The 15,563-nt window shown below is 39.7% G+C and overlaps 1 protein-coding gene across 4 annotated transcripts in view; it reads right to left on the bottom strand.

Moving 5' to 3' along the window:
- The window catches only part of DNAH6 (dynein axonemal heavy chain 6), a 181,687-nt gene that overhangs the window by 14,335 nt on the left and 151,789 nt on the right, over positions 1–15,563 (bottom strand). For 3 of the 4 annotated variants that reach the window (XM_037527731.2, XM_054701796.1, XM_054701795.1), the window contains 6 exons: positions 14,854–15,014; positions 11,519–11,607; positions 10,640–10,786; positions 8,141–8,279; positions 6,139–6,258; positions 5,492–5,613 (listed from right to left, as the gene is read on the bottom strand). In XM_037527731.2, coding sequence (XP_037383628.1) covers positions 5,492–5,613; positions 6,139–6,258; positions 8,141–8,279; positions 10,640–10,786; positions 11,519–11,607; positions 14,854–15,014 — 778 coding nt within the window. Of the gene's footprint in view, positions 1–5,491; positions 5,614–6,138; positions 6,259–6,359; positions 6,393–8,140; positions 8,280–10,639; positions 10,787–11,518; positions 11,608–14,853; positions 15,015–15,563 lie in introns of those variants that run through there. The other variant, XM_054701797.1, reaches the window with a different exon arrangement.

The raw sequence follows: 15,563 nt of genomic DNA, 5'->3' as shown, positions 1-15,563 counted from the left end.
TATTCTATGGTGTATATGTACCACATCTTCTTGATCCAGTCATCTATTTTTGGGCATTTGGGCTGTTTCCAAAGCTTAGCTATTGTAAATACTGCTGCTATAAACATAGGGGTGCAGGTGCTCTTTGGAATTGATGTTTCTGTGTCCTTTGGGTAAATACCTAGGAGTGGAATTGCTGGATCATATGGAAGCTCTATGTTTAGTAGGTCCAGAAATCTCCACACAGCTCTCCATAGTGGTTGGACCAGTTTGCACTCCCACCAACAGTGCAGGAGAGTTCCTTTTTCTCCACATCCTCGCCAACATTTGTTGTTGCTAGTTTTTTTAATATGTGCCATTCTCACTGGTGTAAGATGGTATCTCATGGTAGTTTTGATTTGCATTTCCCTGATTACAAGTGGTGTTGAACATTTTTTCATATGCCTGTTGGCCATTTGCATTTCCTCTTCAGAGAAGTTTCTTTTTAGCTCTTCTGCCCATTTTTTGACAGGATTATTTTATTTATACAAGCACTGGGTACAGTCAGAAGCGTGGGAGGGTAAGAGAATTCACCAGAGCCAGAGTGGAGAGCAGAACAGACAGAGTGACGAAATACACTGCTGAGGGGAGCAGCGGGCGGCAGGAGAGGTCTGCACGCCATGTGGGACCCTCACCAGCGGCTGGGTATCGAACCGGCGCTGCAGAGGCTCCGGGCAGCTTCCCAACCCAGCGCTCAATCGCTGTGCCACCGGGGAGGCCCTGTAGTTAGCTTTTTATGTCTTTTTCTTTTGTTGGTTTCAAAAATGTCTTGCTTTGTAAGTCGGTCTTTTAATTTATTATCAACTTTTTTTTGATAAAGTCACATCTTTTGGCTCTTTCTAATGTGTTTTCTTTTTCAATTGCTTTTCATGCTTAGAAATTTCTAAGCTTAATATTCTCAATTGTTCTTCTATTCTGAAACACGATCTCTCTCTCACGTATATTTATTGGAACCTCTTACAAACCTTCTTTATGTAGCTCTCATGCAGGTCTTGTGAAGGTTATTCTTTTTGTCTTTCATGTTTAGATGCCCCTGTGTAGTAAGGTCTCCAGATGGGTGGTGGGATGTGTATAGCATTGTCTAAGGCCTTTTAGAGGTATCCCGGAAACCCCTATCACCACACTCTTCAATCACTGACCTGACAGAGGAGCTGTGAACCTGGGATTTTTAGATCTTTATTGTTAAAATTATATTTCATATGCTAGAAATCCTTACAAATATTACTTTTGACATACCGATTAGGTCTTAAACACATATAAGAAGTGGGATTTTTTAAAAAACTTAATACCATAGCTAAATATTTTGGTTTCCTTACTCAGTGCCAGTCATTTATAGCTCTCAGTACCATTATAGCGTTGACTTCTTGTTTGTATGGAAGAGTCTTGAAGCATTTAGTACAAGCAGCTTGCTGTTAGTTTCTGTGATAGTAACTGAGTTAGAGACTTCTAGACAGCATCCATTCCCAGTTCTCCTTTAGAGCATACCAAAAGTCTCATTTTTTGGCACCATCCACCTCCATGGGTCACGTGACTATTCTGGTCAATGAAATGCGAGCTGAACTGATGATGTTCTGTGTATATAGGCTCAGCAGTGAAAAGTCTATGCATAATTGTCTAGTCTTTCTCTCTCTATGCTGCAGTGAATGAAGCAGTTATTTGTTCTAGTTAATGCAGCTCAATATAATAGTGCCTATCAAGATTGGCTCCCTGAATGATTGTGTTGAGCAGAGTCCCTCTGCTGACCTGCCAGCATAGTCACTGGGTTAAGTCATCAGGATTTGAGTAATTTTTTTGCTGCTAAGTTCATCTTAAATAATACACTACTCCATTGTACTTTTTCGGGGAGAGAGTAAGGATGGGGTGGGCTTGACGCTACCATGACCTTTTTCTATGTAACTCCAAACTTTTGCCAAATTATGTGCAGGCATAGCTGCATTTTATTTTTTTTCTTTTCAACACAGCCCTCCCTACCCCAAAATTAATTGCTTCTGTTTCCTACTGTTTTGTTGAATCTCCTTTCACTGTCTTCCGATTGATTATCCTCTCTCATCATTTCTAGACATTTTATTTTATTTTTCTTCAAACTGTATCCAGCTTTATTAAAGATTGCTTCATAATCATGATATTTCAGGCAGGATATGAGCAGACAATCAGTAACAATATACAGCAACTTTAAAACTCCCCTATTCCATGGGCAATCAAAATCAGAAAGCCACACCAAAATCCACTGAAGTCTTCATTTGAAGCTCTGAACAGGGGAGGTTTAGAGTGAGAGTTGACATTTAGCATGTTGTTTTAACAACTTTTCACAAGCTGACCCTGACTTTCAGGAAATGAAATGGAAATGGCAGGTTTATCCATCTTAAGATCTACAATCTAAAAAAGGAACCGCTGCTCTTTTGATGGCTGCCATCTCAATGGTGACACTGAAAAGCCCAGATTGCCTGACATATTGATAAAAACTTTTTTGGAGACAGGTCTCATCAGATCTCTCTGAGTTGAAGGGAGTCAAGTCTATCCTGGGGGCGTAGAGGGAACAGAGGACATAATAATGAATTTTCATTTCCCCACACAAGGTATCATTGCCAAGGTGGCCAGTGTGTGTCAACATCAAGGAATCCCTCCTCATGGGAACCAAGAGGAGGTCTCTCAAAACTAGGAAGGCAAAAGTTTTCTCCTCCACATCAATCCAGCTTCAGAGATACTCTATTAGTGACATATGCCCTTCCCCAAAAACAACAATGACGTTTTCTGTGTGCTAATAATACAGATTAAAAAAGTAAAACAAAATTCTGCATTTTTATAAAAGTTTATAAAAATTGTATTTCAGACTGTAAAGTCACCAGAAATGCACAGTTATCAAAAGGCACACACTTCACTTGGCATCTCTAGCACCTTCAGCTTTCTGGGCCTGGCCTGTTTTGGCCTCTGTTTTCTGTAGGGTAGGATCTGTCTATCCAGCAGCAGCTTTATCCTTTTTCCCTTTGGGTATCTTCTCTCCCTACTTTGCAGGGACCTTTTTGGCTTGGGCTCTGACTTTGGAAGGTTTAGAAGATGACCTGTGGTCCTTCACCTTGTTTTAGCTCCTTTAGCATCCCCTTTAGCCTTTCCCTTGTATATGCTGCAAGGAAGGAAGCAGGTGCCTCTTCTTTAAGACATTTGAATCCCCATTCTGAAAAGCATATTAAGTTTGTTCCCTACATCACATATGAGATAATCTATGTATCAGTTTTTAAACCTCCAATGTAGCTTTTAATTCTGCTATGGTATTTTTGGTTTCCTTGACTTATTTTCATCCTTACACATTTTATCTCACATATCTTATTTGAGCCTATTCTCAATTACTTACTTTCTCTTTCATTTAGGATAGGTCTTACACCCTCTCCTACATCCTGAAACATTCTTTACTTCCTGGTTTCTGCAGTGGATCACTTACAGAGGGTGAGTCTGCATCTTCTGGATGGTTTCCTATCCTGTATCCCCTATTTTCTCATACCATTCCCAGTATGGTTTTCCCCACTATTTACTCAGCCTCTGTTGGTCTTTTTCTTTCCTTCTACTCAGTCTTTAATGAGAAAAGATACAATAGCTCTGTTTGCCCATGTACAGTCTAGGCAGATGGTCCTTGACTTATGCTCATTTTTCTGTTGGGAGGCAAATTTCTTCCTGTATCTCCAGAGAGATGCCTAGGTCAAGCTATGATTTTCTTTACTATTGATAGTTTCTAGTAAGCATCTATGAATGTATAGCTTGCTAGGTTCAGGAAGGAATCAATTATATCTTTTGTTAAGACTCTATTGACAGCAAGAGACAGAAATATCTAACCCAAACCAGCTAAAGCAAAGCAAAGCAAAGCAAAGCAAAGCAAAGCAAAGCAAAGCAAAGCAAAGCAAAGCAAAGCAAAGCAAAGCAAAAAAACAAACCAAAACAAACAAACAAAAAACCAAAACGAAAAACAAACCAAAACAACTTGCTGGCTCACATGACTGGGAAGAAGAGAAAATGAGTCACTTGGGTCTCAGGTATGAATGGATTTAACACACTCTTCCTGGTATACCCTTAATTGTTTCTCTCATTATTTCATGTGGCAGATGCGCTTTCTCCACGTGGTGGAATGAAGGGGTGGGAGTGTCTGGGGTAAGGCCTCAGATAGCTGCATGTATCCTGTAGCCTAGTCAGTGATTTCTGAGGAAAGAGGGAGCCCTCCCTACCCAGCATCTATATATATTATCTCAGGAAAGTGCTGTCATTCACCTAGTGTGGGCCTTGTCCCACTGCCTTTTCCTCCTGAAAGTAGAATAAGAAAAATCAAGATCAATTATTCTTCTGTTTTTTTTTTTTTTTTTTTTTTAAAGATTTATTATACAAGAACTGGGGTATAGGCCAGATGGCAGGGAGGGTGAAAGGATTCACCGGAGACAGAGCAGGGAACAGGCAGACTGAATGAAATACACTTCTGAGGGGAGCAGCGGGCAAGACAGGAGAGGTCTGCTTGCCATATGCGTATCTCACTGGTTGGTCAGGATCGAACCTGTACTGCAGAGGCTGCGGACAGCTTAAAAGCGCTGCGCTCAACCTCCTGTGCCACCAGGGGAGGCCCAAGATCAATTATTCTAACTCCTCACTGAATAGCAAGGCAATTTTTAATGGCAGAGAACATGACATTAGGTGTCAGAGCACTGACCTCCACTAGGCACTTGTTCTGGAAGTTCCACTGTTGTTTCAGGCCTCACTCTCTAATACTTACAAGGACAAAATTTAAGTTGAAAAGAAAGATGATTTCCTTCAAGTCTTATGAGCCAAACCTGGTCTCTGACCTTTAGAGTATTCCAGGATCCCCAGGAACACACCTCATTTTGTGCCTTTGGTTCAACCATAGGTGTCTGACTGTGGCGGGTGGATGAAACTGGGATGTAGTGTTCATGACATGGGGGAGCTTCAAGAGCTGTGCGGAGGAATGTCTACCCTTGTAAGTAATGGTGTGGCCTCAGAAGGTCTTAGGGAAGTAAACTTATGTTTACTTATGTTCCCAGTTTACCCTTTGGCCTGATTGCTGTGTTCTGGTACTGTGTCCTCGATGAACTGCTTTTAAAGAACAGTGTTTTTATTTATCTATCTGCCTTGGATATTTGTTACTGTATTGTTATAACCTAATCGTCCGTAGATCCATAACCTTACTGTAATATAATACAAATATGCTCAGTTTGGAGGGAAAAGGAAAAAGAAAAGGATGGTCTCAATTGTCATTCAAACCCACAAGTTGAGGTGCAAAGGGAAAATGCACGATGATCCGAGGATTCTGTGAAGGCTCCAGAGGGAGCAGGCTAAATTGGAAACAAATGCTGAAGCTGAATTGAAACTTATATTTGTTTGTTTAAGAATGTATATTTCATAGAACTTGTCAGGTGATTATTAATATTTCAAATTTATGTACACAATATGAAAATGTATTTTAAGTTGACGTGTCACATACCTGGAAAACTATATTGGCATTTTCATGCATTCCAAATATTTCTGGGTCATCTATCAAAGGTAGATTTTCAATGTAGTCCTTAAACTCTTGCAGGCTGTCAGCCAACGGTGCAAAATAGATGCCTGTTATTGAAAACACAGAAGGCAAATATGTCTCAAATAGACCAGTTTTGTATCCCCAACTTCAGTACTTCTCCACTTGGTTCAGATGGGAGCTATAACCAGCTACCTCACATAGAAAGAGGATTGTTTTTCCCAAGCTTCCTTGCTTCCTTTGCTCTGTCTAGTTTCTTTACTTTTTCTTGGGGGCTTGAATATCTGATCATTGACTAACCTTTCAGGGGTCACCAGAACAGTTCAAGATTCTGAAAATCCAGGGGTGTACTGCTGAAAAGTGTGCCTTGTTAGGGGCACACATTTAGACAGAATACCACCAATGTTAGAACAGAAATAATTCAAAGTGGTTTCTGCACAATATAGCTCTTTGTGATCTCACTACTAAGCCAGTTTCGAAGGTGGTCAAGCATGAGGAGTTAGGTATGGGGGTTGGGTTGTAGAGACTGGACAGTCTCCTGGATGGCAAACTGACATACACTTTCAATGACTCCTTAGAAAAGGTCTTTTTCATAATATTAAAAAGTCATTCACCTGATTCAGAATATTTGTAATTGTTTTCTAATGTTTCAGGAGAAAAAAATCTTTTCAAGATAGTACGAAGGCATCTTTGATCCCAGGTGTCTGTAACTCTACCACCATATGTAATTTCACCTGAAAAGAAGTTTGCATTAAAAAATTGTTTTTTGAAATTGATATGCATATCCAAATTCTAACAGATTTATTCACACACACATTTATTTGGCATTGAAAATGGAACTAGATCCTGAGAGTTTCCTTTTATCAACCTGAAAAGAGAGAATGAAAGTCAATTAAAAAAAAAAAAGAAAAAATTTAGTGGATGTACCCTACTCTAATTATTTGCTTTTTCCAAATAGTAAAAACTAAAGCCACTGAGTTTTATTTACATATTTCTTCCTGCTTTATGTTTCTTTTTGGTTTAAAAATAATGATTTTTGGGTTTTATTTCATCATTGACTGTAATATTCTAAAACATACACCCTTTCCTTGAAGCACTGCTTCTTTTTGGGGCCAATGAGTAAAATAGAATCCAAATGTTTGCAATAAAGCTCTATACATAGCTTATAAATTATTGATATTAAGTTAGGGAGAAAAGATAGGCCCAAGGAGAAAGAGGCAACTCCCTTACAGAAATTACATGTTGGAATTAAAATATACTGATATCCTCTCTTTCTTTGCAGACAGAAACTACTTTCAGCATGCCCTGTTGTCAACATCAAATTACAAGTAGGGGGCCTTCCCGGTGGCACAGCGGTTGAGCCCTGGGTTGCGAAGCCGCCTGCAGCCTTTGCAGCGCTGGTTCGATCCCTGGCTGCTCCCCGGCCACCGGAGGAGGGTCCCACATGGCGCACAGACCTCTCCTGCCGCCCGCTGCTCCCCTCAGCAGTGTACTTCACTCCTTCTGCCTGTTCTGCTACCTGCTCTGGCTCTGGTGAATTCTCTCACCCTCCCGCGCTTCTGACTGTACCCAGTGCTTGTATAAATAAATAAATAAATCTTTAAAAAAAAAAAAAAGTTATTTCACTTGTCTCTATAAACATTAAAAAAAAAAATTACAAGTAGGAATGATAGCTACTCTGCATTAGAATGATACCTTTTGCTGATTCAGTTCCCTGGAAAAATTCAAGAGCTAGTGCTATAACATATTATTCAGTACTGTAGCTTTCCTGGAAGAATTTTATCTATGATACTGACAAAATCAACTTCTGAATCCTCTAATTTTTCATCTATTCTCATCTCCATCTCTTTTATTATGTCAGCAAGAAAAAAACTTCATTTTTTTTTTTTTCAAAGCTGAGGCTGTTGATTGAGAGATAGTTATTTCAATCTTTGGAATCTCAATAGTTTATTTCTTCCAAAAGTATAATGTCCTTTCCTGTACCTCCCGTAGGGACACTTATCTTTCCTCTCTCCTATTGAAGCAAATATCTTCATTACTTGGACCTACATGGTCCAAATTAGATCTAATTTTGCGGTAAGATCCCATGTGGCTACAATAGCTCCTAGAAATGATAATCTCGGAAATACTTTTTCTTTTTCACAAGTACATGTGACACAACATATCTCTACTAGTCAGTCAATGTTAGGATTCTTTTTAACTTAAGAGGACAAACTTGGGAGGCTAAACAGCCTGCATTTAATTTAAGGCTCCACCATTTGTAAACTGCCCTTCAGTTTCCTAATGAGTAAAACAGGGATATAATAGTCCTCACTTTACAGGATTGTGAGGATCAAATTTACTAATTCATAGGAAGTGCTTAAAAACAGTGTTGGCATGTTGCAAGAGCTAGATAAGCTTTTGCTATTATAGTTTGGGGAAATATCTGCCCCATTTTCTTCGTATTAATATTGTCATGATATGCTTGTCCCATCCTCATCTACACAAAGGTAGTATTTGAAGTTTTTACTGCTATCATCAAACAGAGGTGGAAGACACCATCTTGTTATGGACCAGGTGGGTATAAACCAACTATGTGGGCATAGTTGGACGCCTTGACCATGTGAATATACTGACCAGTAATGTAAACCAACGCATCCCAGGGAATTCTTCCTTCCTGACAGTAGAGGTTGAGGTTCAATAAAGCACATTCCCGGTCACTGTCATTGAATTCATAGCAGATATTCCAACCAAGCGGACCAAACTTTTTTCTTTCCTACAATAGAAAGTGAAAATGGTTTTAAATAAAATTGGATAAAATTAATCTTATGTAAATAATGAAAACTAAAGGATTTCCATTGAAGTTAGGATTCTGCAAAATCAGTTAAAATCATGCAGTTCAGCTTCAGCTAGGCTTTCATTTTGGCTCTCACCAAATAGGGAGGCATCTTTTCCTTCAGTACTGGCCCTTTCCCATATTTCCAAAAGACTGGAGATGACTGGATATGATAGACTTGTCAAAAGAGCATTCGTTCTTCATAGGAAATATGAATATAAAATATATTATATTTTATAAAATATAATATAATATAAAATATAATATAAAATATATTCCCCACCAAATAGGAAAATATCCCACCTACAGTCTCTAGGCATAAAAGGACTGACATTCATCCATCAGAGTGAGAGATAGTTCCTACTGTCCTAAGGCTCTGCCCCTCACCCAGGCTTTTAATGCCATGCCGATTACATACTCAGTACCCTACAGTGACATCTTTAAAAAAAAAAAAAAACAGCATCAGGAGGCCTCACTGGTGGTGCAAGGGATTAAGACGCAGCACTATGAGGCTATCCACAGCCACTGCAGCATGAGTTCGATCCCCGATCAGGGAGGTGACCCACATGGCACAGCAGACCTCTCCTGACTCACCCGCTGCTCCCCTCAGCAGTGTATTTCAGTCAACCCATCTGTTCCCCACTCTGACTCTGGTGAATCCTCTCACCCACCCCACCCCCGCGCCCCCCCACCCCCAACACTTCTTGCCAGTTCTTCTATGCATAAATAAATCTTTAAAAAAATACCCAGCAAGTAGAATCATAATCCTTGTTTCATGACTTCCCACAGTGAAATCCTTCCCTCTCTTTGATATCTTCCTGGTCCACCTTAATTTCTTAATTTTAAAGTGCTGATTATACCAGAGGATTGGTTCCATGTTTTGACCTCAAAGTTTCCCTAAATCTCAAGCCACCTCCTCAATCTCAGTTACTTTTGTTAGTAGAACAAGGGCCTCACATCAGACCCCCAAGTCCCTGCCTCCCTGTTCTCCTCTAGAACCTGGTTTACTTATTATTTTCATATCTGGCAGTTTTAATCTGTGCTTTTCCTTTACTGATTCTTCCTCTGCAGATAACACACACTGGAAAACCAGGCAGCCAGCCCAATCAATACGCCATTTAGAGGTGTATAGTTGAAGAGTCAGAATGCAAATAAGAGGCCACAGGATGGACACCAGACCACAGCAATGCAGTCTGGACAGAGAAAAGAAGAAATAGTGCCTAGTTGAAGGTCATCTTTGGGGGGTTACGGCTCCATTGACAGGGAGGAAGTTGTTTAGGGTGGTAAGCCCTTTCAAACAGAAACAGGTGAGAATGAAATTACTGCAAGAAAAATCAGTATTTGATGACTGACATGATATGTGTAAAGAAGAAACAATAAAAATAATCCTGAGATTTTGATTGGGAGAATGAGACCACTGATTTGAGAAGCAGAATCTGGAGGGGAAGCAGCGTTCATGAGTGAGGCACAGGTTGGAAAATCAATTTTATGCTTTTGAACTTGCTCCATTGACCTCATCTAAGTGAATGTGTTTTGCAGACATATCAGAATAGAGATGGGAGGCAAAGTGGCAAGAAATGGAGGTAAGGACGACACTGAAATCAGTGATTAAGGTAAAACAATTTGGATTCAAGTACAACTTGGACCCCTCAGCATTCACCATGCTATTGGTAAACCTTCATTTAATTCTTTTTTTTTTTAAAGACTTATTTATGCATACAAGAGCTGGGGTTCAGGCCAGAGGTGCGGGGGGTGCGAGGATTCACCAGAGACATAATGGGGAACAGAACAGGCAGACTGACCAAAGTACACTGCTGAGGGGAGCAGCCGGTGAGCCAGGAGTGGTCTGCTGCACCATGTGGGTTGCTCCCTGGCCAGCCGGGGATTGCGGACAGCTTCATAGGTTGTGTCTTAACCCCTTGAGCCACCAGGGAGACCCCCTTCATTTAATCCTTACTATTTATTTTAAATATAATACATTTATTTCTGGCCTCCCCGGTGGCGCAGCGGTTGAGCGCTGGGTTGCGAAGCTGCCTGCAGCCTCTGCAGTGCTGGTTCGATCCCCGGCTGCTCCCCGGCCACCGGAGGAGGGTCCCACATGGCGTGCAGACCTCTCCTGCCGCCCGCTGCTCCCTTCAGCTGCCTGCTCTGCTCCCTGCTCTGCTCCCCGCTCTGGCTCTGGTGAATTGTCTCACCCTCCATGCTTCTGACTGTACCCAGTGCTTGTATAAAAATAAATAAATCTTTAAAAAAATAAATACAATACACTTATTTCTATTAAAAATCAGAATTGTGTATACCTGAATAATTGCATGGAAGAAACAAATGCCAAATATTACTCGTCTCCACTTTTTTCCAAGTATATTTTCTTCAAAAAATGAAGGTGTCATTTCAGTAAATGCTCGTCTGATATTTGCACGTAAGCCTTTTGGAGGCTCATTGGTTACCTGGATAAGACGGTACACACATGGCAGAATGGATGATTTTATAGATTTGCATTATGTTGAATTACACAGGTAGGTATAATTCTCGCTGAGAGCACGCAGATAACTGATGCCCACAAGGCATTCCTGGCTTGTTTGAATCTCCCAGGAGAATAGGGCCTTTCGGGCCTTCTAAGAATCTGAGACACTTCCATTTGGGGGTCCATATCTCTAAACATGGGTCAGACAGTATGCTCAGGACTTCTTCAGTGGATTTTCTGATTATCCACCTAAGATATCACCCCATACTTTGTTTTGATAACATGGGGCAGAGAAGGATAAGACATTCCTATTTTGGGGTGATCATTCATATAGGCTTCCCATATATTGGAAACTTCCAGCAATGAAATCCAGCATCCCTGCTTTCTGAGTCTCCAGTGCTGAAACATTTCTCTTAACCCGGAGAGAGGTTCCATTCTCATCATTCTGCATCCATGGCATTTTCTTGTACAGGGTAAGACAGGGGAAACATTGAACCAACAGGTCAAAGAGTTTGGGTTATGCAGGGATGTGCAGTGATTGGGGAAATTGTTTCTCTGCTTGGTGTCAGGTGAAGAGAAAGTGACTTCTATCATACTTCCCCATCTTGCGTGCAGATTTGGCAAGGTCTGGAGCACTGGCCTGAGCTCTGGGACCCATCTGCTAAGTGACTGAGGTTAATCATTGCACATGGGTCCAACCATGAACACACATTACCTTGACAGAATTTTGAAGAACTGTAACAGGAAAGGCATTACTAGGCATGGAACTTAAAAAAAGTCGAAAAGTGTCCTTGATAATAATATCTGTTTAAAGCAAAGACAAAACAACAAAAGAGAAAAATGTTTAACTCTTAGTTACAATTTTATATAAGATATAATTGCTATAGGAAAGCAGGAAAAAATGCTGGAAGCTATGTTTAAAGATTAGCTTTTATATTTTATGTATGTTATCAAGGGAGGTGGGAAAGACTATATAGAAACTTCACACAAGAGAGTTTGGCAGTCTAGATGCTGGCACATTTGAGGAAAGAGATTAGGAACATATTAATTTTCTTATTTTTTGGTTGATGGAGATGTTAAGGGCCTTCCCTCTGGAATAGGGAAAATTTTCAATTGATAAAAAAAAATGGCTACCATCAGTCCATTTATGGTGTTGTTTTTAAATTTTAATCATTCAATTTAAGACAAATTTCATGAAAGTGGTCAGAAAGCCCTATGAAGAGGAAAGAGATTTCTCCCCTTTGTAGAGAAGTTGTAAAGGAAAAGAAGAAGTAGGCTATGGAAAGATCTCACAAATAGCACAAAACAGTTAAGTCAATAAGCTTAATTTTGAGTTTGTGGACAGAGAACCTACTAAATAAAGAATGAGTTTCATTCTAGATGCAAAAGGCCAAAGCAAAGTTGGGAAAATCACTGGTCTCAGCCAAGGATGACTAGTTGGTAATGGTTTTAAAGTACATATTGTGAAATTCCTCCAACATGCCAGCTTCCTCTCTCTGGAGGGAATGTATTCTAGCTTATCCCTCTGCCTGGAATACTATTCCTTTAGAATCCCTCACTTCAAATCTTTGTTAAATTATCCCTTTCTCGGGCCTCCCCGGTGGCACAACGGTTGTGCGCTGGGTTGCGAAGCTGACTGCAGCCTCTGCAGCGCCGGTTTGATCCCCGGTTGCCCCCCGGCCACCGAAGGAGGGTCCCACATGGCGCGCAGACCTCTCCTGCCGCCCGCTGCTCCCCTCAGCAGTGTACTTTGGTCCTTCTGCCTGCTCTGCTCCCCGCTCTGGCTCTGGTGAATTCTCTCACCCTCCCACGCTTCTGACTGTACCCAGTGCTTGTATAAATAAATAAATAAATAAATGTTTAAAAAAAAAATTATCCCTTTCTCAAAGAGGTCTACCCAGACCATACTATTTAAAATTGCTCTCCACCTTTCCACCCCAGCCCCATTCCATTCTGACCTCCTTATCTTATCTCTCCTTTTTATTTTTTCAAAGCACATTCTATCAAACTACCTAAGTTACTTATTATATGATTTATTTATTGTCTCTCTCCCCTCACTGGAAAATAAGTTCTATGAGGCAGAATATCTATGGTCGTTTCATTCACGGTTATACCCCAAGCATCTTCAACAATGCATGGCAGACAGTAGATTCTCAAATAGATATTGAGTTCCTGACAGCAGATTAAAGCTGAACTTAAGCTTCTTGGTTTGGTAATCTAAATTTACAAGCTACAATAAAGAGCCAAAATTAAAGGTTAGTTCTAGTATAATTTTAAAGCACTACTAAAGTTGCTTGCATGATAAACACTATTATGCATAGAAGTTAACCAGATAGCAACTGGAATCTTAGGGCTAATGATTTCATTAACCAATAATTCAGAGAATGAAAAAGACCAGGTTTTAGAAAAGCATTTTCCCCCATACTTTTTTTCTTGCAATGCAAAAGCATCAAGAATCTTAATTTTCATAGACATCATGGGACTTTAGAACTAGAATGGAATCTTAGAACTCATTTTACCATGAGACTTTTAGTAATGAGGCCATGCGGCTGTTTTATAGCTGGGGAAACTGAGGCCCAGAGAGGTGTGGTATTCAGGAAGTGGTAGGGGCAGAACTCTACTCAGGTGTTAGAATTTCATGTCCAGAGTTTTTTTTTTCTTCCCCATCCCCATTCTCTTTTGTTCACTTTTACTTTTCAGTTTATTACCTGAATATATTTTACTTTACGCTAGTTCAAGTTAAATATGAGAACACAGATGGTTAAGTTATTAATGACTGTAACAAGGACCAGAAGAGAATTCTGCCAACTGAAACTTCAGTGAGCCTCAAACCGATGAAATCCACTAGCAACTCTGACTGATTTCCATAGCCTTTCCATGTGAAGATTTGGCACATGCTCAATAACATCTCCATATTTTGAGAGTTCATGCTGAATCACTGCAGTAAATTTCCTTTTAGATGCTTTTCTTATCATTAAAAAAAAAAGTTGTAATCCTAAACACCAGGGACTTCTGAATAGTAGTGAGGATCTTTTTGTCATTTTTCTTTAAGGAGAAATAAGTCACAGATCCCACAGGAAGCAGCAGGCCATCTCTTATTTGCACAGCAAAAGAGTAGAGATCTGGAAGGTAGATGTGAATGACTTTTTATCCTTATTGGAAGCAGTCTGCAGAAGGCAAGGGAAGGCAAACTTTAGAGGAAGGTTGCTAAGTCCTGGCTGTGGCTTGATAACCAGTGCAGGCTGACGACTCTGTACAGGAGCAACTCTTTAACAGGTAGCAGTATGTATACGTACTTGCAAGATCAGGTATATTTAGCTCTCACCTTTCTAGAAAACCTTCTGTGACCAGTGCACAATGGAAGACCCCAGGAAAGGGTGCTGGATGACTTAGATTGGTGATTTTCCCCCACAGCCTCCTGGCAGAGTGGTGAAGTGGGGCCTATACAGCTTATTATCAATAATACAGTCTACAATGTCAATCATTTTATTGTATACTAACATTTAGAAGGGAATAGATTCTAACTCCACTTCTCTCTTTGTGGCCCATTATGCTTTCTGCAGTGGGAAAGAAAGTGGTGCTACTGTATTAATAGTTGTGGTAGCCCCATAGCTTGGGGGCTATGAGGCACTTAATGAAGGTTAGTTGTCATGCTGGTTCCAGAGTATTAAAAAGTGGTCAAATAGTAAGGGAACTGGTGGTAATTTGAATTATTTCCCCCTTGCTTCTATCATTCTATAGTGAAAGATGTAATTTCCTTTCTTTGTCCTAAGTTAATTTTTCTGTTTCTTTTTAAAAAGTTTGAATTCAAATGGCCTCCACAGAAGGCAATATGAAACAGAAATCATCTAGTGGACCATACCCTGAATTTGGAGTTTGAAGACCTTTTTCTGAATCTGGGTCATGTAACTTAACTAAACCTCTCCAGGTCTCATATTTTCCCTTATTATAAAGAAACAGTGTCTTTAATAAGGAACTATTATAAGATTGGATTCAACAGAAAAGGTTATACAAAAATGACATTATGCAAATGCTATTACTTCAACATACTTGGATCTGTGAAGGTTTTAATGAGCTCTTCCATTGCTATCATCCAAGAAACAGCAAGATGGCAGTTTTGCAAAAATACCCAGTTTCCTGATTTCATTGCCTCTTTGATCATTCTTTCAGCAATGGGTCCTTGTCCTTGCCCCAGTGAAATTGATTGCACCCTGAATTGAGCAAAAACAAGAAATACTGTTTTATGTTCTTTTAAAGCAATACAAATATTAAGAAATAGAAACATAGGAGACTCTTATGTAGGTTATGCACATATTTCTAAGCCTTAGTCTGGTAGATGTTAAATATATTTTTCTTACTTTCTGGTTTTTAAAAAACATTTTATTGTAACATATAGAAAAGTGCAAAAGACAATTACACAGTTCTATGAATTATCACAAATGAACATCTATAGTTGAGAAGAGATCTTTGTTAACAGCCAGAGACATCTCTCCTATGCCCCTTCCTACCTCAATTATTTTTTCTTCCTTCTCTCCACAAGTACTCATTATTGTGACTTCCAAAACTATAGATCAATTCTTAAAAACATAAAAAAAATTGAAGGCTAACATATATACAGAAAAAGTACACAAATCATTAGTGTATGGCTTAATGAGTTCTCCCAAAATGAACATACACATCATGTACAACCACCTAAGTAAAAAATAAAATAAATAAAAAAGAACATAACTAGCACTCTCCCAATCAATATTCTTACTCAT

The sequence above is a fragment of the Talpa occidentalis genome, unplaced genomic scaffold (genome assembly GCF_014898055.3).
Source record: "Talpa occidentalis isolate TD23 unplaced genomic scaffold, MPIMG_talOcc4v2.1 talOcc4.5, whole genome shotgun sequence".
Lineage (NCBI taxonomy): Eukaryota > Metazoa > Chordata > Mammalia > Eulipotyphla > Talpidae > Talpa > Talpa occidentalis.
The sequence above is the reverse complement of the archived record's forward strand: the minus strand, read 5'-3'. Positions and strand labels throughout refer to the sequence as shown.